General features: G+C 37.9%; 2 protein-coding genes across 2 annotated transcripts in view; both read right to left on the bottom strand.

The window, feature by feature from the left end:
- Positions 1-4: 4 nt before the first annotated feature.
- Positions 5-8,709, bottom strand: LOC139968052 (uncharacterized). The gene is made up of 7 exons (XM_071972374.1): positions 8,638-8,709; positions 7,170-7,257; positions 6,392-6,514; positions 5,444-5,749; positions 4,788-5,070; positions 3,492-3,826; positions 5-658 (listed from the first exon to the last, which is right to left on the bottom strand). The coding sequence occupies exons 1-7, from the start codon at positions 8,652-8,654 to the stop codon at positions 461-463; spliced, it is 1,350 nt and encodes a 449-aa protein (XP_071828475.1). The 5' UTR covers positions 8,655-8,709; the 3' UTR covers positions 5-460.
- Positions 8,710-13,520: 4,811 nt separating this feature from the next.
- Positions 13,521-23,122, bottom strand: part of LOC139968043 (DNA polymerase nu-like) — a 32,233-nt gene continuing 22,631 nt past the window's right edge. The window contains exons 11-23 of the mRNA XM_071972347.1: positions 21,971-22,066; positions 20,884-20,940; positions 20,258-20,311; positions 19,731-19,796; positions 19,163-19,292; positions 18,220-18,334; positions 17,479-17,561; positions 16,603-16,674; positions 16,008-16,178; positions 15,472-15,550; positions 14,965-15,032; positions 14,702-14,763; positions 13,521-14,248 (exon numbers count right to left, since the gene is read on the bottom strand). Coding sequence (XP_071828448.1) covers positions 14,189-14,248; positions 14,702-14,763; positions 14,965-15,032; positions 15,472-15,550; positions 16,008-16,178; positions 16,603-16,674; positions 17,479-17,561; positions 18,220-18,334; positions 19,163-19,292; positions 19,731-19,796; positions 20,258-20,311; positions 20,884-20,940; positions 21,971-22,066 — 1,113 coding nt within the window. The 3' untranslated portion in view covers positions 13,521-14,188. The remainder of the gene's footprint in view (positions 14,249-14,701; positions 14,764-14,964; positions 15,033-15,471; positions 15,551-16,007; positions 16,179-16,602; positions 16,675-17,478; positions 17,562-18,219; positions 18,335-19,162; positions 19,293-19,730; positions 19,797-20,257; positions 20,312-20,883; positions 20,941-21,970; positions 22,067-23,122) is intronic.

Below are 23,122 nucleotides of genomic sequence, written 5' to 3'. Positions count from 1 at the left end.
GCTACAAAAACAAATTTATAAAATTTTTAATATGTTATTTGGAACAGGTTAAATGTGGATGGGTTAGACAAGTCAAAGTTTGCAATATATCATCATTTTTTCTTTTTAATGGTTCTAGAAGCTTTTTGGTTCTCGTTCAGTCCCTTGAGTGCTGTATATTAAATCAAAGATTCTAATAACTGTTAATTTGGACATTTTGTATATGAATTTGTATAGATGGTATTCCCTTTGAGCTCAGCAATTTGCATATCAACAAAAAATAAAAAGTGTTTTTACATCCAAAATATCTGTTTATTACATGTTTTATTTGTTCTCTTGTGTAAAATTTGTCTCAATTCAAATTTATGTTGTCAAGTCTTTGCTTCATATTATCTATATATATATATATATATCACTCTGTTTTCAAATCAAATTAATTTCATTAATAAGGTTCTAAATATGTTATATTTCAAAACTATTTTTATTGTACTGGCACCGGACAGCTGGCTGGCCTCGTATCTGATATCGGCTTAGAGTCGTGACCTTTAACAGGAGAGGATTGAGGGCGCACTGATGGTTTGCATGATTTGGCAGGAGGTGCATAGATCCCCTGGTAATGCCTTCGAGAAGTTGATTCACCCATGAAGGGAATGATTGGTGGTCTGTACTCCTCAATTTCCTGAAAGAAACATTCAAAATTGTAGATTAGATGAAAAAGGATAAATGTAAGTTATGCAAAATAAAGTAATAAAGTAGCCAATATGAGAAGATTAGACACTACAGGAGAGTTGCTACATTGACCATTGCCATGTTGAATAAACAATGCTTATTCCTCCTTGAGGAGAAAAAGTGCAGTGTGCCCCCTTCTAGTTTCATGACACAACTTCAACCACTGCTTATGGTACCCATATCCCAAAGCGGTACAAGAATAGGCCGAATGTAGATCTTTACCTCACAACTGATGTCACATCACTGCAAACATAACTTTGTGCATTTGTGTGATAGGAAATTTATTGAGAGGGGGGGGGGGGTTGGGAGACTCAGTGGGTGATGTGATGTTTTCTTTTCCTTTCCAGTCTTTATGGCTTTGTTTCATTCTCCTTGAAAGAGTTAATTAATTTAGAATGTTTCCACATTAACCAACATGATTAAATATTAGCTACACTTTGCAAATTGGAACGGGGAATTTTATGTTAAATTTAATGATTCCATGGAACCAAAATATTTCTTTCAAGCTGCAGTTGATTTTGCTGGGTATTTTTCGACATTTCTAGGGAAGGGAACTATTTCACCCTTTACCTCACCACTCCAGTGGCGCTGGTTCCCAGAGACATGGCACCTAACCCCCATTGAAAGTCTTTGTTATGAAAATGATTTAAAGTTATATCCCTGGGTCCCCTACGTGACCCTCTGGCTACCGTACCATCAGACCTGCCCAATCTTGTTATTACAAGTTGACCTTTCACTCTTAATACAAATGCTGATCAGTGGCGGAGAAACAGGGGGGATTGGGGGGGTTTTAACCCCCCCACTTTTTGAAGAGGGGGGTTGGTCCACACAATCAACCCCCCTAGTTTTTGCCAGTAATGTTCTGTTATAGCCTATGTTATGTGATCCAAATGGCATAATAAATCAAATTATTAAATTTGAAATTGTTAAAGTCATTTCAACCTTTTACCTGGTAGGCTACATCAACAATTAGCGACCGAAAACCGAGTTAGAATTGACCCACACGTTATTTCTAGCCCCTTTCCCCCACCTTGCGCATTGGAACTTGTAGCTCATAGCGCTAACTTCACCCCACAACAGACATACTGTACATAAAATAACGTTTTGTTGCTGTTGAATAGCTTTGGAACTGTATACACTTGCCAACTTCAACGAGGTGAAGGAAGGAAAAGAAAAAGAAGAAAGAGAGAAAAAGAGAAAAGGATGGAGTAGAAAATACGGCAAGAAAACGGGAAGAGAAAGAGGAACAGTGACAAAATTATTCGAATTTGTAAAGCAAACAGCAGATATCACATCATATCAGTGAGCATGAAAATGGCGTTCCACGATAAACAGCCTACAAACCATGGGCGCAGATCCTGGTGAGGACAGCGGGACGCGTCCCCACCAACTTTTTCAGTAGTGGGGACATGATATACTGTACCGTGTCCCCACCAATTTGTCTTGACCAATAGCTGCATTTCATATGTTCCTATGTATTGAACTTTGGCGCAGTTTGATCCAACATTGTGCAAATGACATGCAGCAGTTCTCATTTTATTGTATTTTACGGACGGAAATCGCATTTGCGGCAGTCTATATTTGTTTTCTGGGAGAGGACCCCAGACCCATCGTATATACAAAAGTCTACTTGGATTAATTGTCCCCTGATTTTCTTTCTGCAGACGCCCATGTATTTCTCCAAACTAAATTTCTAAACCATGAGATCTAAAACTTAAGGAGGTTTAGGAGCATCATTAGGTCTGGGAAGTGTTATTTCCGGCGATCTGGAAGGTATATTTGCCCAAAAAAAATCCTACGCTACGCGCGAACCAATGGTCGCGCTCCGCTTAGATAGTGTCAAAGAACAGACACGCGTCCCCACCATTATCCAAGACTGATCTGCGCCCATGCTCAAAACTGTCGATGTGTGTAGTGTTCGGTTTCGGAAATATCTGGTATATTTTTATTTCCTTCAACGAATTTTTTTAGTAGCCGTGTGAATTTTCGAAAATTCCCTAACCAACATTCTTCATCATACTTCATCATACTCGTGCAATTTTGACCCGTCTGTTAGGGTTTGAAGGAGGTTTTTCTTTATCGGTTGTCCATAGATGATATTTTGTGCAACATTATGGGTATGTTTTGAAGTCAATTTATTCACGAGAATTGTGAATTTTCAAATTCTGAACAGTGGGGCTGACGGATGTTGTGGGCCGCGATGAAGAATCACCTACAGAAGCAATGATCCACAGGATATGTGATGAAGTCGAACATGATGTGTGACTGGTGACAATCTTCAAAAAGGTTATAGATGAGAAAAAAAGTATTTGGAAAAAAATTGGTTCTCAGGCAAAAGTGTACATATGGTTGGTCAGTTTCAAGCCCGAGAAGTGCCATTTCCGGTGATCTGGGGGTACCAAAACCAGAAATTTGCTTGTACGCTGCGCGCCAACCAATGGTGGCGCTCCGCTTAGATAGTAATACGCGCCCCCCGGAAGGGAAAATCCTGCATATGCCCCTGGTTAAATGCAGCTTTACAAGGCCTGGACAGTGCCATTTACTGCAATCTGGAGGCAATATTTGCCAAAAAATTCTTGTGCACTTCGCCCCAACTTATGGTGGCGCTCCAATTAGATAGTGAGCCAGCAGTTATGACTTTTTTATTTCATCAATGGCCTGCAACCCCCCCCCCCCCCCCACTTCTGACAAGAAATCTCCGCCACTGATGCTGATACCAACTTTAAGTACAAGATCGAACAGATGTCAATGTAGGAAAGAAGGAAATAAATCATTAACTGTACCTTGTAAGATTTTGGCGGTCTGACATCTTTCCAAGCTATGTAAGACTCCGTATAGTTTGTAGAGCCATCAAACTGTGATCCTTCGCCTGCGCCACCGTTATGTAAATTGCTGTCATAGTAACGGTACGGTTTCCCTCGGCATTTGTCCAATGACATGATGTCTCCAGGGTCCTGAAAATCGTCTTGGTATGAGGTCTTCATGTTCAGCTTTGCCCTATGTTGGTATGAGAGGGGCGCAGAACGATCCTTAGTAGCCCATGGGGTCGGCTCACGCGTTGGAATTGGCCATCGTTGGTAAGCAGTACGCTGGGTTGTACGACCGTCAAATACACCGTCTGAGAAAGAATAAAATGATATATGTATATATTTATTTTTAGCAGGAAGGAAAACTTGAATGCTTATTGCCTTTGCGGCAAAGAATTTTCAGTCTGAACCCCCAAAATACTGTACTTCAATATATAGGTTAGAAAACCCTTAAAGGCTTGGAAGTATAGACCATGTAAAAAGTTCATCGCTGAAGGAAGTAAAAAGTTGATGTCAAACAAAGTGTTTTCAGGTGGCATACTCCCCTTAGAGTCTATATCTATCCGCTCGATTGTTCTCCTTCAGGGAAAGTGCCAAAAAGCAGCAGGAGAACATCTTTCTTGACCTGTTATCAATCAGGATCTTATTTTGGGGCTTGTATGTTGATGAGCATGAATGGAAATACATGTGGTGCAAAAATTGGGTCAATTGAGGCAATTTTAGACCCATTTAGGCCTCCCAGGAGCAGCGTACGAAAATTGTTTACTACTGAGTGAAGAGGTTTGTTTACAAGTGACGAAAACTTCAGGCTTTGATAGCAAAAAAATCTGCGCGGTCATGATACGAAAAATTGATGGTGCAATGTAAGGCCAACTTGTCAGCTATCCAGTGATGTGTAGCGTTTTGCTAGTGAGAACTTCTAATTTAGACTTAGGAACCACATTACTTTTGTGATTTAGTGTGCAAGTCAATGGGGCTTTTCATTGGCGTATGCTACCTTCAGCGAAATGGCAACCCTATCCAGGGAGTGAGGATTGGTGGAGCACCAGGGAAGGTTAGAATCAAATCAGACACTGACTGGTAGTCTTTTAAAACAAAAGATGAAATCTGGAGTGGGACTAAATACATCTTTGTCCATCGGACCTAATATGGGCTAATCTCCAAAGAACTAACAAGGGTTTTTGGTGTATTTGGGCTAATCTCCGACTGAACTTTGATCTACACACACTTTTGATAAATGGAAATTGTAACAAGGATTGAAGAATTACTAACCACTTTTGAAATATTCCCGTTTAGGCTTGTAGCTAGACTCTGGTTTGTGTCCATGGTGGGTAGGAAAATCTCTTTGGAAGGTGGTTTCGTCACTAAATTTGGTATCGGTGTTAATTGTGCGCTGTTGCCGTGGCTTAATGGCTTGTCTAGTAGAGGGCGATTTGATAGTGAAGTCCGCTCTGTGAGTAGTGGCGTCCTCGAATGGTTGCGATGACGTATGGGGAGTCTCTGCTGGTTTCATTGAAGTTGCTGGTGAAACATTTTCATGCCGTTTAAAGTCATCCTGCAAAATAATTCGAATAATATAAACAATGTATGGTAACTAAGCTGAGTGAACCGAAGAACTGGAAGATATTGAAATTCGGCGGAAGAAGATTAAATATGGGGAAAGGGAAGGGGCACAAATTTCGAAGGGCAAGCATCAACTTAGAAGAGGCGGCGAGATTGGTGACCTTGTTTGTGGGGAGAATACCTAAAAAAAATCTCGGCAAAATGAATTCTAGCAACTTAACACATTTATTGCATGGGCTGTCCTATCATGTAAAGTAATAGTTATTGGCCAGTTCTTGTAACCCAACTATTTCTAGTCTACTGAGAAGAGACTAGAGAGTTTTTATTAAGTAATCAAACTTATTTATAAAACTTGGTAGGTCTACCTGTACGGTTGTCGTTGCTTCAAACACCTCCTTTGGTGCTTTACCCAGGTTATCTTGATGTATTTTAACCTCAACCTTGTGTATGTCAATTTCATCTTGCTTCCATCTAATGTACGTCTCTTGGTAAACAGATTTAGCATTGAATGGTAGTCCGGTGAGGGTGGGTCTCTCCTTGGGCTTACAGGCAGGTGGTCTAGACGTCATCTTACCCTGGAAGTCATTGATGTAAGTCGATGTAGTCGGCATCTTAGCTGATGGCTTTTTCATCTCCGTTTTCACCGCCGCCTTCTTTACTACACGTTGTGTCTGTTTTCGATTCAAATTAATTCATTGATACTTTATAGTAAAAATATTGTAAAATATCAAGCATAAAACGTGTGTTGTAACCCTCTTGTTCGATACCATAACAATTTCGTTGCCAGTTTAAATCGTTTTAAGGGCGTAGGTATACTTATAACACGTTTTGAACGAGTAATTATTGATTTACATGCTTGTTTGTTTATTATTATTATCGTTATCATTTTCATAATAATTAAACTCTTTTCTTTGTGGGGTGGGGTTGGGGGCGGTAGAGTGGACTGGACAAAATGAAGATGTAATGGGGAAGGGGGGGGGGTACGTATGGCATTAATGAGGACGCTAGACATCTGTTGTTTCTGTCTCCTCCTCCGACGCCTTCCTTTGACTAATACATTGTATCCACTTCTAGTCAGGTACCACCTTTTAATTCCCGATCAACTTTTTGTAGCCAAATTATGACTGTACATGTACTGCGAATAATCTAGCCAATTGTGGGACTCAAAAACTCAATTTACTCCAATATTATGATATGCAAGTTAGCTGACGGAGATCTCGAGGAATGGTGGGGATTTGCGGGATCACTTACTCATAATGTAATTGCGGTGATGATAGACAAAAATAATGTCAGCTGTAATATAATGGACTAACCTTGTGGGGTACATAGTGTGCCTGGGTGGTGGTCGTCAGGTCGACGGGTCCATCTGCCTTATTACTGGTGGCTAGTGGGCGGATAGCCTTCCGAGGAGCTTGCCATGACCATTTCTTGAATGCCTTGAAAATTCAGAATTGATTGAATTAACGCTCAGTAAATTCAAAGTGAAGTGAAGATGAAGTAAGACATCAGTTTACATATTGTTTATTCGTAACGGGCCGTTTAGCCTCCACGCCCCCCTCCCCCACCCCTATGCAGTACATCCCATACTGCTCTATGCACGGGAAGGCTGAAACTCTTACAAATATATTATGTGGCAATCACATTTAAATAGGTGGGTATTATGTGGCAATCACATTTAAATAGGTGGGTACAGCATATGTTAAGACAGAGGTTCAGTGTACTGCATTACAATTCTCGTATATAGGACGGCAAATCGATAGATCCTCCAGAGATAGTCTTCCTTGCGATTTCAAAATATTCATATCACAGGCCTTGCAATAAACTTTTATATTTCTGGGAGAGAATGGGGAGGATGTGGGCAGGCTGTACTATCTTCTTTCGAATGGGGTGCTATATATGATAACTCGGAGCAATGTAGACTGATCTTTTGCAAAAGCTGGCAAAACTCATGAGGTTTACCCACTGCCGACTCACGGCGTGACTTTATGAACGCTACTAGAGTAGATACACATACATAAGTTGATGAAGGGAATTCAGATGATATGTTTTACCTCTGTTCGTTCCGTTTCAGTGTATGGTATAAATACTTACCTCCTGGTACTCGGATTGTGGAAGCTGAGCTTGCACTTGACTCGTACGAATATCCAGGATTCGGTAGTTCACGGGATGTGAATGTTTGCTATAGAAAGCAAATACAAAACTTGTGGTATAATATTTAAAGGGATTGATGTACAGAAACACTCCTATGCCGGGTCTTAACTAGATCGATATCGAGACCGCCTAGCTTCGCTGAAAACGACTGCAGTGACTGGCCGAGCAAGGTTCCTCAAAGAAAGGTAGCTTTTTAGGGCGGGGAGTTCCGCATCATTGGTGCAGCTTTAAATCATAACCCTGGTGTGGCTCAAGGGCCGAAGCCCTCGGCCGAATACCAATAATTCATATATTTCATGTCAGGTGTTACTCTGAATATTACTTGGAAAGTTTCTCATTACCGATGTCACCTGAAAAAAGGCGGCATGCAGATTGTTCAGATACTTTGTTCTCTTGTGACCGTATTTTAATCGAAGATGGCACATAAAAAAATGAATTATTCTAAAAGTTTGGAACAATTGGAATGTATCTTAACTTGGAAGGAATGTTGGGGGAGGGGGATAAAAATCCTTCTTCATTTCGGACCGACTTGTTATTGTTTTGAAAACGATTTTTATGTCCACCCCCTCCCCCCCCCCTCAACATCCCTCGTACTTTCAACACTCCATCAAGACGGGCTAGAATTCGCATTCAAGCCGCAAAGTAAATGTATTAATTCTTTGAAAATATCAAGCAAACTTTCAATGCATGTGTGCTGCGAATTAATATATACTGACTCCACTTGACATGGTCATGGCATTTGCCCGGTCTGCGTCGTTACAACCAGCCTAGCTGACCAATCTCTGATTTTCTAGCAGATATTGTAATCTAGAAGGGACCATAATCGCATCCAGTTGCACTTGAGCTAAAATACTGATACCAAGCCACATTTGCATGGATGGTTTAACATAAATCTACTCCATTTGGCCATTTGGAAGTGCTTCTTTTTATATGAAATTTGCTTCAAATATTTTCTTTTCCCCTCGCGTGTGAGTCATATTTTAGGCCTATAGCTTATAAAAAATAAACATAATAAGAGCAGTTATATTCCTCTGCTTCGTCCTAATTGCGCCGTGGCTCCCTTCGGTGAGTTACAAGAAATCACAGTTCAGTTACATTGTTCTTGAAAGAACATTTACCAACTACTCGTAGTTGATTGTCAGTGCAGTTAAACTTAGGTAATTTTATCAGATGTTCGCTCAACTCAGAAAACATTTCGCCTTCTTTCTAGCATCTATTGAATTATTATAACAGATTTGGTGGATGAATCTAACGCCTGGTAATAAACACGTGGAGAAATCAATGATCAAACCCCAAGCAATATACTGCTTTTCGCTTCATGAGACATGATGACATACTTTCACACTAATTAAGTATATGAATATATCTAATGGCTTTTTTTCTGGCATTAAGGTTATAAAAAACTTACCTGGCAACTTGAGGCATTTTCCTCCTTCGTTAAGACCTGCGTTATGCACAATGGACCAATGATGTGTGTCTATATGCGTTTCATAAGCCTATGCTACACATCATTGTAAAACAAGAATATTTTGAGTACGTCTGTGTGATGTCACACACGCAATGTGTAAACGCGCCTTTCGCGTTTCCATGGTTTGGTTTGAAGCGCGCGTGTACCGTTCACCATTAAGATCATAATAGAGATATATTCGGTGCTGTTAAATTTCATTGGATTATAACGTCTAAACGATACACGTACAGAAATATTGAGTACACGCAAATGATGAACCAATAGTTAGCGCTTCAGGCTATTTCTATCATAAGCCTACATGTGGCGTAATGTCTGTAATAGCTATCGACGCGTCAATCTTTCACACGGGAAAGAGCAACGTGTCTCACTAGGCTGTCAAATAAGTGTCGGTGTATGTGCGCGTATTTGCTTGGCTAATCTTTTCTGCCGTTTTTCGTATTTCTCGTATTTCTTCGTATAGCTGGCGAACGCTGCGTGAACGCAACACAAACGAAGACATGAAAAAAAGATACAACTTCTGTTTTTTTTTCCGTAAACACTTTTATTGACAAACAAATCAAATTGTACACGTCTATTCTCATTAAATATTAAACTTGTATTTTACGGTACTCTAAATCTTACTGGGGTGGGGGAGGAACTGACATGCGCTAGAGCATAGGCGTAGAAGGCGGGGGGGGGGGGGGGTCTGCTGCAGCCCCCAACCAAATATTTTTTGTGAAAATTCGGGCAATATGCTGAGAATTTTTCGGGCACTTACTGAGAGCAAATAAATTGTAATGACGTAGCTAAATGTAATTAATAGTTTAAAAAAAATCTCCTTGGTAATTAAAATAAAGTTCTAAGCTTGCCCAACTAATTCGCCATTACTTAGTTTAGTTTAGTAGCAAAAAGGATCAGGAGGGACACTTAAGTCCCCATCAAGGACCCTATAAAGAGAGGGAAAAAACTGAAGACACAAACACTCAGACCCGATTACAATGCTTAAAGTGCTTGTCCAAAGCATTCTTAAACCCATTGACACTACTTGCAAGTACAACTTTCTCAGGCAAACTATTCCACTCATTCACAACCCTATTAGAAAAAAAGTTATGCCGAATATTAATCCTACTATGCGACTTTTGAAGTTTAAGACAATGACCTCTAGTACAACTACTGTTTGCAAACTTGAAAAAGTCGGTAAAGGATAAATTGTCGAAACCATACACAGTCTTGAAAACCTGGATCAAGTCCCCACGTAACCTCCTAAGCTCCAGTGTGGTGAGATTCAACAGTTGTAACCGCCTATAATAAGGAACCCTCTTTAAGGAACTAATCATCCTAGTAGCCCTTTCTCTGGACCTTTTCAAGTACTTCCTTATCCTTAGCAAAATAAGGGTTCCAAGCCTGCACAGCATACTCCAGATGAGGCCTAACCAACTGCTTATAAAGCCTAACACTATGTCCTCTTTCAGAAAACTGAAGTTCCTCTTGATCATACCTAAAACCCTATTACCTCTTTTAGCAGCTTCGAGACAATGTTTGGAAGGTTGCAGAGACGAGTCAATGTAGATACCTAGGTCTCTTTCAACAGAGACCTCCTGTAACTCCACACCATTTAGATTGTATGTAAACTTTTGGTTACTACTACCAATGTGCCTTAGCTTACATTTATCAATATTAAAATGCATTTGCCACCCCTGAGACCAGGAAAAAATCTTATCTAAATCCGCTTGAAATTTCTGAGAATCGCTTTTGGAAGAGACCTCAGAATACAATTTGGTATCATCAGCAAACTTCTTAGCTGTACACAAAATATCTCCGTCCATGTCATTTATATAAGGCAACAAACAACAGGGGACCTAATACAGACCCTTGTAGAACCCCACTAGTAACGTTCTGCCAAGAAGAAGCACAGCCATTAATTACCACCCTCTGTTCCCTATTACCAAGCCAATTCCCGATCCAAGACAGTAAATTCCCTATGACACCCATGCTCTTCAGCCTAAGTAAAAGACGCTGGTGGGGAACTTTATCAAAGGCCTTCTGGAAATCCAGGAACACAACATCTACAGACCTCTGCCTATTTAGTGAGCTAGTTACATCTTCCATAAACTCAACGATATTAGTGAGACAAGACCTTTTTTGACAAAAGCCATGCTGAGACTCTCTGATCAAAGACTGACTGCTGAAGTGACAGACCAAAGGCTTTTTAACAATAGACTCCATGACCTTACAAACTACACTAGTGAGACTAACGGGCCTATAATTACAGGGCTTAGTCTTATCACCCTTCTTGAAAATTGGGGTAATATTAGCACATCTCTTACTTATGTAAAAGCCCACATGATATGTACATTAACGTGTTGAACGCAAAAAATGTTGGTTATATTTTTCGGGCAAGTCGTTACAGCCCCCCAACCCCCCCCCCCCCCCACCCCAAACAAATTTGGCTCCTACGCCTTTGCGCTTGAGGGACGTCGGCTGGAGTTAGCGGAAACAATATTAGAGAAATGGATACTTATAGAGTGCTTCGAATGCTTCCTGCGTCCGAAGATCCAAGATGTAGTAAAAACTCGTAAAAAACGGTTGAAAATTGCGAGGCAGATCTTGCTAGCAAAACATGTAATTTTCTTCCTGGATGCTAGATTCGGAAGGAGGTGTAAGTGGGCGGTGCCCAGGGAGCGAGGGCGCAGTGCTAAAACGTTCCAATGTGTAGTTAGGTAGATGGGAAAGTGCATATGTGGAGTGGGAGACAGGTAAGCGAGGAGCGAAGTAAATAGGTAAGTTCCTCACGAGAAGCTATTAAAGAAAGAATGCCAGGTAAATCCGTTGACGAGAAATAATTGTACAGAATGTGAATCCAATTTCACTTGCAATTTCCTCAGTCAGGAGAAATGAATGAACGGAACGGTAAATTCCAACGACAGAGATGGAGAGAGCTGAAGTTACATCTTGGAAATAGCCTCATCAAAAGAACGTTACGAAAGTCTAAGGAGAGATCGTAGTATCGACACAGAGGCAGCAAACATGTTCATACAAGAACCAAAATGAACAGAGAGAACTCGCGTCTCCAACGTGGTTTCATTATATACGAAATCCATAAATTCCTCACAGTATTATCTTTGAAGCGCGTACACACCTGGAAATGCCATAGTTCCAAGTTACGTAAGTATAGGGATTGAAAGGTCGGCTCCTTAGTAACACTCAGTAACAGCGAACAAAACTAATTTTTTGTTGTGTTTTTGTTGTTGTTTGTACTACAGCTAATTAGAAACAGTCACAGTAGGGTAATACAAGAAAGAATGTGCTATTTAGATGTTAATTCAGGGAACTAGTGTTTCTAACAAGATGTTGTATAGGAGTAACAATGGTTGGTGAATCGTACCGGAACATCCCTAATTATTTGACGTTATGATGTAGACTACCTCATAATGTTATACAGAAAACAGTTTTTTTGTAATGCGGCAAAACATTTACAGCTCGACTTCACTTTCATTGATAAGGCAACTTCCCTAAGATGCTGCAACAGATCTCTGTTCAATAAAAAAAATATTGTTTATACGTCCATGGCCTTCATGATATCCTAAGAGATAACCTCAGTCCTGGATTATCAAACGAATGACCAGGGTGATAAACCCTTTGCTTTGACTAAACCCGGTTATCAATTGAAAAACCGGGTTTATCGAAATATCTAGATATTCCGATAACCTTGTTTATCGGTTGCCTAGCAACCAAGGAAGCTACTGTTATACTCAGCGTAATTTCAGCCTTGTCAAAGTACTATTCAGCCAGTTGGGACAATTTCCTAATGTTATTACCACTCCATACTATCCTCCCATACCGTGCTTCAAAGCACTAATACTAACAGTACAAACAGTTCCTTACCTTTATCTAACAGAAACATGGTATTCATAATGCCCATACTGACAATACAAGTGCTCTGGAAGCGGGACATGGAAAGTACAGTATAGTTAAACTTGTTCCACTGTCATAACTCATAAAATTCACACAGCTGATGGTCAAAAGTATTGCAAAAATGATCTGCTGAGATCAGAATGTATTTCGGCTTCAAGAATGAAATCATTTGGTCTGGTTAGTTAGGTTGCTGAAACACGGCAATATACATTTTTCTCACATAACTGAACTGACCCTCCTTTAGTCGATATTCAGACCTATCACTGTGTACGACCGGTTTATGATTCGATAATGAATGCTCAAAGCATCAAATCAAACATAAAATATGATGAAACATCATTGAAATGCACTGAGAAAACACCAGATTTTGTTGGACTATCGGAGGGCGTGGGGGGGGGGGGTGACAACTGGAGGGGGGTGGGGGAGGTTGAGTGGGAGACTCATCTAGTAAAACAAAGTAAAACAGAACCTAAAGAGCTTTTCAACTAAAGCAGATAATGCATTGTACGATCCGAGATTGTTAAGTTTTACTATAAATGCACCAATGTGGGGCCGTCAATTCCAAAAGAAAGTAGGAAGATCTGAATATCAACAACTGCCTGTATGGCACACACCTCTCCCCCCTCCCCCACCCAAGAAAAAGGTGTTTTATTTTCAATGGGGGAAGGGTAGAGTTACTAAAAATATACAACAGACAGAATACAAATTCCTATTAAAATCAGTTTTATTTGCCTTTGCTGCAACAACATCGAACAATTCTTTAAAATATTGTGAAATATACATTTAACAAAAAAAAAAGTATTATCTGAGTGTCACCAATTTTTTTAATGTATCTTTTGACTCAAATTAACTGGTGACTGGATCAAGTATAAAAAATTGTTGGGTCAATTTCAGTTTTGTTTCAATGGTGATATAATCTAATTTACATCAGTCTTTTTTTTCACATGAACAAAAATAAAGTACATATTTTAAAATCTTTTGTGAAATATTTCAAATGACTCTATGACTAATGCTTAAAAATGTTTACTGTTGATAAATTAAATAAGTTATTAGCATAACATCTTACTGAAAGTGAAATCATGCTTAATTTAGGAAATATCATCAAAATTTGTACAATTGTTAAAGTAAGCAATAAAATGAGTAATAACAATAGAGAAAGAAAAGAGAGAATTTTTTTTTAATTCCCTTATATAGCTAAAAATATAAGCATAATCATCCAAATTAACCAAATTTGCCATAAAATATTACATATGAAACTAAACCTTCAATTCCTCATTTGAATTCATAACACAAATCAACATGAATTATCCACTGAACTATATCCTCAGAAACAAACCAAGACCTAACTTAACACAAAATAACTTGTGTTATAACACAAAATAACACAAAATAACTTAAGTAGATTCTCCACAGGGTCCAAGAATCAACGGCGTTGAACCAAGACTGATGCATTACTGTTTTGTGAGAACAGGAAATACCCTGGAAAATGTTGCTTTATTTGCCTGTTTTATTTTATTTCAGTCCTTTTATCCATCTAATCTGTTGCTTTTTTCGACATTTATCAAGTCATCACAGATCTGAATAGTGAATATACTTGTCAGCACTTTAGGAGATGACCCCAATCCTTTCCGACACTTAGTGAGACAGGCAAGGTTGTCTGTGTGTAAAACAAATGATGAACAAAGAGACAGGATTATATTTTCTCTGGTTTTACAAATAAATAAAATCTTTTCACATTATTTTTATTATGAATTTTCTCTAATTTTATGACTTTAAATTGAACATCCAGATAATTATGAGAACCATGTAACTTCAGAAAAATGAAATTGATGTCTGTCACACGATTAATGGAAGGTAAGGAACTTCATAACTGTAACTAAGAAACTTTAGACGCAGTTCTTCTGTTACAGACTAAACATAAATTCCAGATAGATCACTCTTCATAAAGGTAAAGGAACTCAAAGCCTAAAAGAGATTTCCAAATTTTCATGAGAGCAAAAGAAAGAATAAGAAATGGATTTTTTTTATGGATACAATTAAGAAGATATCAGCCATCTTTAGGAACTATTCGTCAGAGGGTATAAACTATTTGAGATGTATCACATCATACCTTCAAATTAACTCCAAGTTCTGGTATGTTGGAGACAGATTCCATCGCTGATGATATCAACTCTAGAAAAAGCAAGCGAAACGACAGATTAGCAATATCACTTGAACTATGAGCAAGTTCAAAATTATTTAAAATTGTCATTCTTACCTAGTACTTGTAGAAAGATCTTCATAATTAATTAAGATTAATCATTATTTGAGTCATTTTCATTCTTTCCCAGTACTTCTAGAAGGATCTTCAGAATACATTTAGAAAATATTTACCTTTACATTCTGTGATTTGATGGTCAGGTGCTTCAAAAAGTAACTCATCATGAATCTGTATCAGGAGTCTTGGCCAGGAAAGACAGAGACAGGGGACAAAAACAGAGACAGTAAGATCTCAAAATGTTGCAGTATGATGAGAAGAAAACTTTGACAAGAATGGGATTTAGACCATTAACCCCTCCCGCCCCCACAAAAAATAGAGCCTTGAAAGATAAATGCCTTGGAAGAGTGGTAGAACATAATCCACAGTTGGGATGGTTTGGAGAGGATAATTTGTTACAGTAGATGGGAAGGGAATGGAAAGGGGCAGGGCGGTTGTTATTATTTTATTCATTACCATATTTGAAGTGTTAATAATTTGGAGCATTGCTTGCAGACACTAATAATCATTTCAAACATACATGCCAAAGTTCGTGGATTAAGTCCGCACTTGATTTGAGAGCATTGAAGTCTTAATAAAAGTATGAAATATAACAAGGAATGACATTTATATTTTCACCGTACCTGGCTTTCAGATGTGGACGTTGAGCAAACTCTCTTACTGTAGTCAGCATGGCTAGTTTACACAGGTCAGCAGCAGAACCTATCATCAACATAAACAATGGAACTAAAATATTGACAGATAGATATTCACATAGTGACTTCAGACCATGGGGGAGTGGCGGGGAGGGTGGCAGTGCAAGGGGAGATGGTGATGGTGGTGTAAATTATCAAGCAATTTAATTTTCCCAGTGAGTAAAGTTCTCTGGTGGTGGCATTTAAATATGTGTGTCTCCTTTTGACAATGAGTGAGCTATGAGCATGGTTTAGGGACAATACTAAAACAGCAAATCTCCACTAACAGGCAAGTTGACTTCCACAAGTGTTCCACAATTAATTGTTTTTATGCTCAGTTGGCATCTCAGATCTGTAGCTCACAGCCTCATGTGGGTAGTGGACGAGCCAGACACAGACATTGTTTTAATTGTTGTACTTAAGTGAGCAAATTGGCATTTTTAAACAAATATGGTTGCATATTTGGCAGCCCTAAAATCTGATACCTTGGATGACAAAGTTGACAGCCTGTCTCTCTGCGTGAAGTCTCTGGGATATATTGGCAGAGCTGATGTTTTTAATTAATCTCTGACGATTGAGGAGACTTCTCACACATCCGAGACGATGGCACTGAGCTATGCACTGTTGTGTGAATCGTTTGATGCCAGAAAACTTATCTAAAAAAGATCAGCAAATTATTGATTGAGTGAGATAAACCCAAGTTTGGAAAACAGTTGCTAGCCTTCAAAATTCAATAGTATAGGATTTTACAAGGAAAATTTTCAAATTTTATTCTAGCGAGAATAATATTCATAATGAAGACAGATTGTAAGTGCTTGGATTTTCTTCAAACGTCACAGCGATATAATCACAATCAAATCAGAATATGCAAACAGTGATTTGTACAAAGTTATCTAAATATTAGTACTAACTTCTTAAGCTTTTTCTGATTCTTTGGATGAAGTACATAATTAATGTCATATAAGTATTTAACTAATATGTGTCTCACAATACAAGGAAGAGTTGAAAAGTCCACATCAGAAGTCCCTTCAGTATTCGACTTGAAAGATCACAGTTACAAATACTCATTTAGATTCTCACCCAGAAAGCTGTTGGTGAAGGATCTAGCAGTTTTCTTATCAACTTTCAGTATTTCTGCTATCTTCTCAGATCCTAAGGGGCAAACAGAATTAGTAGAATTCCAAAGGGGAAACAGACTATCAATAAAGTTGTTGTGCATTTGTTTTTTGTTGAGAAATAATATAAGTCATAAATCCAACTGAAGATCACTTCCACAGGTAGCAGACAAGTGTATCTGTAATTAATACTACTGATTTGTGTACTCTGTATTTTCTTGTGGGGGAGGGGAGGGGAGAGGGGAAAGAAAGGACAAGGGGAGGGAGGGGTGATACAGGAGGTAAAGGGGTGCAACTTTTATTAACTTGTGAGATGTATGTGTGTCATTTTCTTTGATAAGGACTGACAGTTTTTCTCTTGAGGAAGAAAAGAAAACATGAACAAATGAAGAGTGATCTCGTAACCAACAATGCAAACAAAGAAAAAGAAAAATATGAAATGAAAAGACTAAATCTTTCCTGACTAAAAATACTGTTTCATACGTTGATTGACATTCCTATCAGCCAATATCGATCAACCTGATGTGAACCAAGGTTAACAATAAAACAAATGTAAACTAACCTATATTAAGTGTAAAAGTAGTAAAACAACATGTAACATTAAAAACCAACAGCAGGAAAACTAAAGCCGTTAACCAATGCTCACTGTAAGAAATCACTGATTGAAAAACTACATATATAGGTAACATGATGTTCCAGTCACCTTTGGAATCCTAAAGAACATATTTTATGACTTTTCCAGACTTGGGAAGTATAATCAATCTGTTAAATATTCATGACTTTCCATGATTTCCATGACAACATGTAAATATGCTGTTACTAGGTATATTGTCATTGTTACCTGCTCCGTATACGATAGAATAAACTATCCTTTTAGTCTTCTCACGATCCTCATCTCTCACTCGATCAATGGATACACCAAGCCTATGGATGGAGTGAGATGGGGGACAATTAGGAAGGAAGCAAAGTATACATCTTAAATGATTTGGCTAGTTACAACGAGAGGGCTAATTTACTTACAAGCCATCTTAGTGTATTCTAGCCCTTAGTCTCACAAAGCCTGAAAGGGGATAATTATGAATTATAGAAATACCAGAGGGAAGGGTGGTAGGAGGGAATGGAGTGGGAGGTAATGGGGATGGGAGGGACAGGGATGGGAGGGAAGGGGGTATAGTACCCTGTTTGGAATGGGGAGGGGGGTATTAAATTTTCAGTATATTCAAAATTTATTGTCAGAAAGGCATTCGCTTTCACAAAGGCATATAAACAGTATGAATTTTATGATAATAACTGACGGAATTATCACTTACATGGTTTGATGGGAGGGGCTTGGTGGGGGTAGGTTTGATGGGAAGTGGCTGAGATTTATCATTCAAATCCAACCATAAATACCATAATTAAATATTAAATGAATATTACTGACTTGTAAACACCATCATAAAAGAGACCATGGTAGGAGTAATATCCATACAAATTATGAATAATATCATAAAATATGCGAGACGGCCTTGAAAACCCAACGAGATGAGGAAACTAGTGAGGGAGCTATTCACGATTACAGGTTAATCCTCCAACAACATACCATTGGCTGGTCATCTGGATGAAGATGTCCGTCTGTTCTTCATCTTTAAACAATCCTAAGAGGAGATCATCATCAGAGTAATGTGCCAGTAGTCTCAGTTCTATGGACTGGAAGTCTGTAAGACATACATATACAATTTACAAGTGTGATGATTATAGACTCCACGAACAAGCGTTTACTTGGAACAGCGAAACACTATTGATAACTGTTACTTTAATTTAAAGCATGCTAACTTAGTTTTCATAAGATGGGTTGAAGAGATTTGAGAGGGAATAGGAATGCTGGTGTCTGCTAAATGTTGTTCAATCAGGAATAGCATAACTTAAAATGGGAAAGTAAATGACATCCAGAATTTAAGCTTTACCAGTGGCATTACCAGATATTTGGAAGTGGGGTGTGGTGCAGGGGGGGGGCACAGCAAATATGAAAGCATCATTTACAGGGGAACACATTACAGGCAATACAAAATGGGCACTAATTGAAGCACCAGTGCTTACTCTTAGTCAAGGAGGCAAAGAACCTGAAGCTTTGTGGTTTTCTTCAAGTCCACACATCAAATCAGCGTCAAATCAACACTGTGAAGTTTTGAGACAGATGTTAAGTAAACTCAGGAGAAGGAAGCTGTTTTGTTTTCTATGTTTTTTTTTTTGGATATGGCAAATTTCAATTGGGGGCACCAAACTTGGGGTGGGGTGGGTCCCCCCCCACCACCCCACCTTTGGCAATGCCACTGAGCTTTACTTCAATTAACAGATGTCCAAGTAAGGTCAAATGTTTGAAATGCTTGAGATTGTCTCAACAAACATACATACATGGTTGCTTGAGCTGGTATCAAACTTTTTTTTTCATAAAGTTACCAAGAGAATATTTATACAACATCTTTGACATTAAGAACTTACATCAATACATAGTTTTTCCCTTATGAAAAATTAATCCTGGTTACCTGCAGATATCAAGGAATACCCATCTCGACTCACAAACGGTTCCCTGATGTGAAGAGTACGGTGTATTCCATCTTGACCATCCACATCGATGGTCAGAGACACTGGTTGCTTCGGAATGTTCTGAACATTCTGAAGAGAGCAAAGAATTTGAAATCATTTCCAAAATTTTATTTAAAAAGTCGACAATTACAGACAAATTTGATTCGTTCAATGGAGTATAAACTAGAACAATGATCATCTGTACAAATACTCTGAAATATTTTTGTTATGAGTGGTCTTTAAATTAATTTTTTTGGGCAACATTTTGTCATGTATTTCCCACTTTTTCTTCCATTACAAAAGAATAAATAATTGTTATCTTCATTTTTATTTAACATTTTGTCATATATTTCCCACTTCAGTTTTTCTACCATTAAAAAAAGAATAAAAATAACTTGAAGTCAACTTTAAAGTATGAAGCGTTGTCAACGGATTTTTGCAAATGTTCTGATATAACAAATAATTAAAAAAAAAAACTTGCTAGCCATGACCCCTTTCATAACATAAATAAAATCATTTTTGACTTACAGGGTTTGTAGACTGTAGGCGGCCACTAACAGCAGCAGTTTGTTCCCAGGTACAGTGAATATAACTCTGCAATAAAAACATTTCATCTAAACATTAAAAAAACATTGTAGTTAATTTTTTATTCAACTCCTCTATTTGGAAGTTACTAGGCATGGACTTAAAAAAAAGAAGTGTGTTATACTAATTCTGAGTCCACTAGAATTTGAAGAAGAAATTGGTTAACACAGCCTATAATCACCTTTGCAGAAGATATCAATACATAATATAGCTTCATGAAATTTTCTGCAACAAAATTTTCTTGGAACTTGTCATCAATCTTTTTAGTTAATCAAGGCAGAACAGAATGACTTTTAACATCATGAATGATGGTAAAGGTTTGTAAAATATATTTTTGAATGCTTTTGAGGATTTTTGTTGTTGTCGTCTTTGTGCAACATTTAGTAACAATGCAATGATACTGTAGTTCCCTAAGCACATCATTAAATTGCTTTAAGATATGAATATATATATATAAATATATGACTCACATTTCTGATGAAGTCTATGTACCCATCCACATAGGTTGACTTCAATTTTTGCATCTGAAAGAATTAAGGGAACATTTTCACTAAAGTTAGCTCTGTATTATGTAGAATGAAACAGTATGTGTTGTCAGGATGTAAACACCTTTTAAAAGTCCAAACTCGTACATTTACGGTCACCTACGGATCTAAGCAACTGTTAACATGGTCTACAAAGCTAGAGAGCTGGTCAAGGAGCTGGCAATAGGTCAAATCTGTGTTCATTATATTGATTTTAATAAAGCATCAAAACAACAATATGCAATAATTTTTATTTAAATATTTGCATTATTTGGAGGATCTATCAGTAGGCCTTATGTAATAAAAATATTGGCATAGATCCTTCACATTACTTCAGGAACTTTTTATTTTGTGGGGAAATTTAGGAATAACCTGAATTTTTGGAAATCAGAAAAGAAAAGATAAAAATAACGATATGGTAATATATACTGTAACGCCTCAACTTTTCCAAAGTTTTCACCTATTTTCGAGAATTACCGGAGAATATGTTATTATTTCATACTGTCATCATTATGAGGTAGTGCTTTACTGTGTAACAATCTTGAAGATGAGCAGATGTAGGATTAACCTACCTTCCTGTACTCTAGAATAATCCCTGGTAGTGGATGAACATCTTGCAGTTTGGTTAGCTATTAAAACAAAATAGAAAAAGAAGTAATTATTTATGTCTGTATGTATGTATTTTAGATCCTCCTGCAAGCAAGAACTCACAAAGGAGCCTCATAGGCTTATCAAAGCCGCAAGCTGACTGAAGTCAGTCTCTTAGATTCATATTTAACGTCCATGATTATGAATTGTTCATTTTCAACAACTCTGTAAATGGACGACAGACATTAATCATGGAGTGACTTAAACCGGGGACCTTATGATTGCAAGGCACCGGCGTTAACCACATGAGCTAACACTACTTTAAAGAACAATAATAATGTATTTAGAGTGCTTTCATGTTTGCACTAGAAAAGCAACTATGATGGATCTTAATTCTTCATTTCCCTTAGAAATATACATCTCTAAAGTAGTTCCTTTGTTTTATAAAATTAAGCTAGTAACACTACTAAAATTTCAACCAGTTCTCTAAACTTTTAAGCTTGTGTTTAAACTACTTCGGTCAGAGAAATTTTCCACACTGTGAGATTCTAATTGTTAAAGCTGGCCCTCTTCAATGCTTGGCAATTATCTGGATGCTTATATAGAACTTACAGGAAATGGATTTCAATTTAATTCAGTTGTCTGAAATTTGGGGCAACACTAGATTACTTCTAAAGGGAATACGTAGCGACACAGAACTTGCTAGATATGTCAAAATGGTCAGTGTTTTAAACTTAAACACAAACTTAAGAGCAAGCTTTAAGATTTTTTAAAACCTATTTTCATGCTATTCATAATTTCTTGACAATTTGCATGTGAATAAGTTTCCATGGTGATATAAACTATACGAAGATGTTTAACTGAATACTTAATAACTATTTTTAAGTCCATACAGAAACCTGTTTAAGACTTAGGACACTACGACTGATTGATGTAATGTCACTGCCTAGAGATTTTTCACTAGATGGTAGTTCAATTTAACACAACAAAACAAATAAAAGTTGCCTGGAGAAAAGAAGAAAGCAATAAATTGAATACATTTCAATTTTGTCTTTCCACCTTTATACTCACAACATTCTCTGACGTGGACTTTAAGTTCTGTCCTGTCGTTCTCTCTAGCTGGTTCCCCGTCAAAGCTTCATCTAGCTTCAGATCATCAAATAGAACCTGTAGCAATGATCCACAACAGACTTACTCATGAAACACATTATTACTGTCCTCTATACATACAATATGTGTACAGCTAGGCCACAATGGCTGATAAACTGGTACCAATGAGAGCAACATTAATGACTGAAACCAGCTGAGGCCCAATGGCTGATAAAATGGCACAAATAAAAGCAACATTATTGATTGAAACCAGCTGAGGCCCCAATGGCTGATAAACTGGCACCAATTAAAACAATATTAATGATTGAAACCAATAGTTAAATACTTCTTTCCTACACCTGGCGTGAACCGTGTGTCAGAGTTTATTGCCAAAATCTCTTCAACACATGTAGAGTGAATAAGTTGCATTGATATTTACACATGACTCTCAAGCAAAAAGAAGTGTATACATTTGATCTTGTGCTCAGCAACTGAATGCTATGTGACTGATCATGTAGGACTTGCTTCCTGACACCCCAGAACCCCTCTCCCTTCACCCTGCTTGGTTCCCAATCTTTCAACATTTTATGACAGATATATATATATACTCTATACCTTGCACACAGGAACTAGTTATAACTTATTATGTTATCAGCTAATTGCAACTTTTTGAGCAAGTGGATTACAGTTAAATTCTTGACAAAGTGCATTACACATTGATTGCTTTAATGTGTTGATAATGGAACGATCTCTGTGTACATAATGGAACAGTCTTGTGTAGATAATGGTACAGTCTCCATGTAGATAATGGTACAGTCAGCATGCAAGTGAGCAGTAAGCAAGGGGTTCTACCAGGGAGTTTTTTTCGATAACAACTCCCTGGTTCTACATATCAACTCTATGCTATAAGTGAATCATACTTTGCATATGTCGATAGGTGTGACAGTGGGGGATCTTTACTAAGTGTAGTTTATCTAGAGAGGATTTTAGATTATTTGTAGCGTAGGGTTTAATTACCAGATACCAGAGGAGGAGGCCCTTCATAAGGGGGATGAGGCGAAGGGTATCTTTTACAACTTTTTATATTCAAAATAATTAAGTATTCATAAAGGGGAATGTTTGGCCATTTCCACA

Source organism: Apostichopus japonicus, chromosome 5 (assembly GCF_037975245.1).
Source record: "Apostichopus japonicus isolate 1M-3 chromosome 5, ASM3797524v1, whole genome shotgun sequence".
Taxonomy (NCBI): domain Eukaryota; kingdom Metazoa; phylum Echinodermata; class Holothuroidea; order Aspidochirotida; family Stichopodidae; genus Apostichopus; species Apostichopus japonicus.
Note: the sequence above shows the minus strand (reverse complement) of the source record. Positions and strands in the feature narration are given on the sequence as shown.

Bases quoted from the DNA above. Each gene is read 5' to 3' on its own strand.
- LOC139968052 (XM_071972374.1), bottom strand. The intron at 5,750-6,391 runs GTTAGTCCATTA...AATCGAAAACAG, and splicing joins CACACTATGTACCCCACAAG to ACACAACGTGTAGTAAAGAA. The intron at 5,071-5,443 runs GTAGACCTACCA...ATTATTTTGCAG, and splicing joins AAGCAACGACAACCGTACAG to GATGACTTTAAACGGCATGA.